Source organism: Aptenodytes forsteri, unplaced genomic scaffold (assembly GCF_000699145.1).
Source record: "Aptenodytes forsteri isolate BGI_AS27 unplaced genomic scaffold, ASM69914v1 Scaffold100, whole genome shotgun sequence".
Classification (NCBI taxonomy): domain Eukaryota; kingdom Metazoa; phylum Chordata; class Aves; order Sphenisciformes; family Spheniscidae; genus Aptenodytes; species Aptenodytes forsteri.
The window spans coordinates 3,609,790-3,615,578 of NW_008796216.1; the positions used below are offsets into that span (position 1 = coordinate 3,609,790).

At 32.4% G+C, this 5,789-nt stretch overlaps 1 protein-coding gene across 1 annotated transcript in view; it reads left to right on the top strand.

The window, feature by feature from the left end:
• CSMD1 (CUB and Sushi multiple domains 1) overlaps positions 1–5,789 on the top strand; it is a 1,345,565-nt gene that overhangs the window by 1,191,811 nt on the left and 147,965 nt on the right. Inside the window, 1 exon segment of the mRNA XM_019474454.1 lies at positions 1,526–1,714. Within this exon segment, the coding sequence (XP_019329999.1) occupies positions 1,526–1,714 (189 nt within the window).

Sequence of the window (5,789 nt, forward strand, 5' to 3'; positions counted from 1 at the left end):
TTTTTTGTATGGGATATATCTAAAAGGAACTTCTTCCTTGGTAGACTTCTGTCATTTTTCTAGATCGTTCTGATGCTCTGTGACTTTATAGTCTTTCATTAATTCTTTTCATGTTTTTGGTTAAGTGATTTTTTTTTACATAGTTTAATATACATTAAAAAATCCAACGGATTGTGTAAATCTTGCATTTCATAAAATTTTAATGAATGAATGACTTTGCTATACCTTACTAGAGTACTTATTATAGCGTTTAAATGTGAAAACACATTTAAACAATTGCTGTGGTTAGTTGTGTGCTGATTTATTGTTGAAATCATTGTACAATTTTATTGATGCAGGTAATGAACAAACTGGAATATTGCCAGTCAAATAAATATGAATCACCAGAGTAATATATATGTTTATCCTCAATTTGAAATGTTTGTTTTGCGACATAGTGCTCACAGTGCCGCAAAACTCCATTTTTTTGTTGTGCTGCAATTACATCCATTTCTAGTAGATGACACATAGAACGTTATGAACGTATATGAATGTTATCAGAAAAAAAGTTGTCTCAAGTTCTTATGCCATCATTAATTACATAAGTATACTTGCATATCAATAAAAAAAAGTATTTTCAAATTTTGGAAATTGCACTATGAACATGATCATTCAATAGATATACGTTTTTAATAAATATAGTTTAATTTCAGGCATCATGGACAAATTTTTTTTCCTAAATAATTTTACTATTTCTTACTTGGAATGAATTGCCTTGTTTCTTACATATCAGGATAGGAAAAAGTTATCTGAAAAATTCTGTGATAATTTTTAATCTTGAGCCACCTATTAAATTTAGTCAATTAAATTATTAATATTACTGTGTGCAGCTTTTGGATTCAATGTTGCTGCATTCAGAACAAGGTGTTTTTTTTTTTATTTCAGAATTAACATATTAAATTAAAACTGAGTATAAATAAAGTTTATGAAAATGTTTGACATACTCATGAAATTATGTCACTTAGTGACATACTAAGTATATCCATCTTATTTATTAAACAAATTAATGCCATGTATTGTTTTTAAAAAGTTATCCTATTATAAAACTATTACTTCTCAGAATTCAGGCACTAGGTCTGAGCCTAGAAATTTATTTAAAAATAAAGACATAATTTATAAAATATCCTAATCTGAAGCTTCAACATGAACTACTAAACCACAATATTCCATCGTCATGCCCTACCCCCAGTGTTTCTTTGACTTTCCTCTCTAAATTCCTGATGTAGGTGGCAATATTCCAGATTCCTATTCCAGATTTTGATCTTTCCTATGCTTTGTCTCTAGAGCTAATTTTTTAATTTCATTATCAAGATGTGGATGGTCCAAATGGATGATTTATTTCTATTCATATGTTAATCACTCTATTACTGGAGTTTGGCATTCCAGTGTTTACTTATTATGGAATGTATTACAGAATTTGTGTTAATGTTTACTTCCTGTGTTGGGAGCTGACTAAGCAATAAAAAGTACTTCTGTTCTCTTCCAGCTTACGAGTTACAGAACTGCCCTGATCCTCCTCCTTTTTTGAATGGATATATAGTCAACTCAGATTACAGTGTGGGTCAGTCAGTATCATTTGAATGCTATCCTGGATATGTTTTGAGGGGAGAGCCTGTTCTCACATGCCAACATGGAATCAACAGGAATTGGAACTATCATTTCCCCAGATGTGAAGGTAATTTTCTGGTAGTACCTTTGCTTCAGAACTCACAATACTTTCTGATTTTGGTTTACTTGTTTGTATGCGTGTATGGAATTCAGCTTTTGCTGAAGAACTGCACCTTTATCCTAATCTGTAATGTAAGCAGCTAAAGCCAGAATAGTATGTGCTTTTATAAATCATAAATATTTTATGAATCATGTTCCTCAGCAGTGATTTATTGTTCCTATTAATACCTGTCAGTTGTGTTGATTATGGGAACTCATGATACTGCCAGAAATTATCGAAGCTCCATGTGATTTTTTTTCCCTTCTTTTTTCTGATTTGTATTATTATTATTAGTGGAATTATTAAACTAAGAATTATTAACTCTTTTTTCATTTTAATTTAAACTGTATTTTATCACATTATTGCATAGACATTATAGAATTCTGACAGGCTCCAGGAGTAAGACACAAATGTGCCCTACTGGCTAAAGGGAAAAAACAATGTCTGGACAGAACGTTTGTCATTGGGAATGAGAAAGGCCATGCCACCTGACTTCAGCAGTTCAGTTAGGAAGTAGTAAATATTTGAACAAATGAGAGTATTGAGTTTTGTTTTATTTTCAAATTAAAGAACAGAGTTTTACTGCCAGGCACTTTTGCTGTTTTGCATTTTTGACAGTATAGAAGTAAAAGTACTAAACCGATGATTCCAGTAGTGAATGGCATTAGAAAATTTCTAGCATAAGAGACAATGTGTAACTTCTGTACAAACAATGGGTACATTTACTGTTAAATGGCCATCAAGATGTGGCTGCTATTCCCATGTCTTCCATTTTTTCTTGCTTTTTAATCTGTGCATCAGAACAGCTGGAAGACAGTTTACACATTTTGCAAAAATATATATTTCTATTTAAGCAAGAAGGAATGCATGCAAATAATTTAAAACCTATTTTGGACTATTAATTTCTCTTTTAGGGAGAAGAATACGTAAAAAAAATGAAATAGCAACATTACCAATTAATATAATTATTAAATAATTATATTATTTTAGCAAACTACAGTTGGAATTGTGTTGTGAAACACCTTCTGAGCTTTATGCAACTCCATTGGTCCACACTGCAATAGGCAATATAGGCATTTCTTATAAAACCATACCTCCTAAAGGAAAAAACAGTGGAAAGGCATGAGAAAATGTAGTTCTTTGTAAGAGTAGGGCTAATGCTTTCCTTAGAGACATACAATGTGATAATGCATCACATCTTTGTCAAAGTGGTTGGTTATAACTCATAATGATTTTTTTTCTCTTTTTATTGTTGTGTTTTTTTTTTTTTCCCAACTCCTTTACCACTGGCATATTTAGATTAAAGATGTGAACCATCATGTCCTATATCTTTTAACTGAAAGACTCTGTAACATTCCTTTTAAGTTACATGTCTAATCTTACAGAATCATAGAATCATAGAAACTTTTAGGTTGGAAAAGACCTTTAAGGTCATCGAGTCCAACCGTAAACCTAACTGCCAAATCTTGCTCTGAAAGATCCTATTAAGGCCACCTATCTCTTTCTGTTGACTTTTATAGCTACCTTCTGTACTTATTTTAGAGAATTCATTCAGCCTAAAACGTGGGCTTAAGTACTCTAGTTATGTGCTTTTTTTTCCAAAGGGTGCTGTCTTTAAACGCCTCCTGAATTAGACAGTAAATGAATGGGAGGATTGGAGATTTCAATTTTGCACTTAAATGTTTTACAAGTCCTATTCTACGTATATAAGACCTTACACTGAATGTGATCTGTAGCTCCATGTGACTTTTTCATTAAAAATTATAGCACTTTACAAAATATTTTTCCATGTATTACATGAATTAAAAAGTAATTTTGAGTTCTAAAAAAATCAAAGATAAGGAAGGACTATTTAAAGAAGATATTTTTATTCAAAGGAGATTAGGTTATGGATTCAACTTTATCAATGTTTTGAAAGAAAATACAAGGTTATTCATAATAAAACTACACTATAAACAAATATGAAATATTTTTCCTCATGTTAAACATACGGTAAAGTTTTACAATATCCTTTAAAGAGAGATATAAAAGTGTAAAGGATGATGATATAATATTATTAACATATGTTCCATATACTATACAATGCTAGGGTGAAAAGAACAGTTAGAGTTACAAGCAGATATCAAGTAAGCATAGGGTCTCTCCTGTCTGGAAAGAGTGATGCCACTTTCAAAAAATGTGGGGGGAGGAAAAAAATCTGAAGAGCATATGGAAGATATGGAATAATTACTTGATAAAATAACTTTTGTGCAGTCTTTATATAACAGATATGAATATGACTTACTCTACTAAATGCTAATATTAGTGTATTTAGTCCTTCTCAATCTTGCCTCCTGATGATACAGGTTTTTAAAACTCATTATGATATCTTCTGCTGGTTAGCTACAATGTGCCTTATTATCTTGCATAAGAGAAAGAAAATAGTTTAAAGGATATGAAAAGAGAATATATGTTTTTCCCCTCGTCCCATTAAGGTTGACCTACACTCTTTGCACTCCTAGAATAAAGACATTTAAGATACCAAATGCATATTCTCCTTATATACTTTTAGTTTACTAATTAAAATGAATTTTAATGACTATTAATTTCTGAGATGTAATTTGAAATGTTTATCAGTGGGAAAACACAGTTTTGCATATGTTCTTGGAAATCTAGTTTCTTAGATTTCTAAACAAGTTATAATCTTTGTTCTCTTTGAAAATTGTTTTCACACTCACTGTCTTTTGTAGTGGTTCATTGAATGTTGTTGTAGTGTTAGTATTAGAGATTTTTCTAGCTATATTTAATTCTTTTTATTACTATTTTTTATTATTAAATTGCTGGTATTTGCAGTAATCCTACTGATATCTTAACAAGATAAACATGGAGCATTTAATTTAAAAAGTTGCTCTTTTATAGCATGTACTTTTAGGATTGTTTTTGTAGTGGTAAATGAGAAATGGGAAGAATAAAGTGTATAAAATAAAGTTAAACTGAGAGGATGGATAAGAAAGGTAACTATTATGTCACTGACCTTTGACAAATAATCTTCTAGCCTCCTCACGATAAAAAATTGTATCAATATCACAAGTCATTCTGTTTAGTTATCCTGGCCTGTAATAAAGCTCTTTATTTTTTTATGTCATGAAATTAAAGGCTTTCCTTTATGTTTAATAAGCTGCTTCACCTTTTCCTAATCAAATAAATGCTGTGTGAGATTTCTCTGTTTTTGGAACATCTGGAGAAGTTAATTTCTTTTCCTTAATCAAAGCAACAGAAGAAGCTACCCAGAGTGTCTTTGCTAGCTAGCATTACAGCACTTCAGCATTAACACTTCAGTAGGACGCTTACAAAGCCTGTGAAATTTAATGTTCAGGCACTGCCAAGCAGAATCTTTAACACTAAGTGGTTTTAGAATCCTTTAGAAACCTAGGCCCTTAATTTAAAAGTTCAACACTTTTTGTTTGTATATAGATCATACACCTCTTTCTTCCTTTCTTCCTCTCTTCCTTTCTTCCTTATCCTAGGTTAAGCTTTTTGACTCAGATGCCTTAGCCTGATTTTGACTTCTTCCACAGCAGTTTTGTGGTGATGTATCTGCAGTGATATATTACCCCTATTGTCCCTCTTTTCTCATAGAATCATAGAATAGTTTGGGTTGGAAGGGACCTCTAAAGGTCATCTAGTCCAACACCCCTGCTGTGGGCAGGGGCACCTTCAACTAAATCTGGTTGCTCAGAGCCCCGTCCAGCCTGACCTTGAATGTTTCCAGGGATGGGGCATCCACCACCTCTCTGGGCAACCTGTTCCAGTGCTTCACCACCCTCAGCGAAAAAAAAACCATCCTTATATCTAGTCTAAATCTACTCCCCTTTAGTTTAAAGCCATTCTCAAAATGGCTGCTCAAAAGTTTGCCGCCATCTTTTTTATAAGCCCCTTTTAAGCACTGATAGGCTGCAATAAGATCTCCCTGAAGCCTTCTCCTCTCCAGGCTGAACAACCCCAACTCTCTCAGCCTTTCTCCATAGCAGAGGTGTTCCATCCCCCTGATAATTTTCGTGGC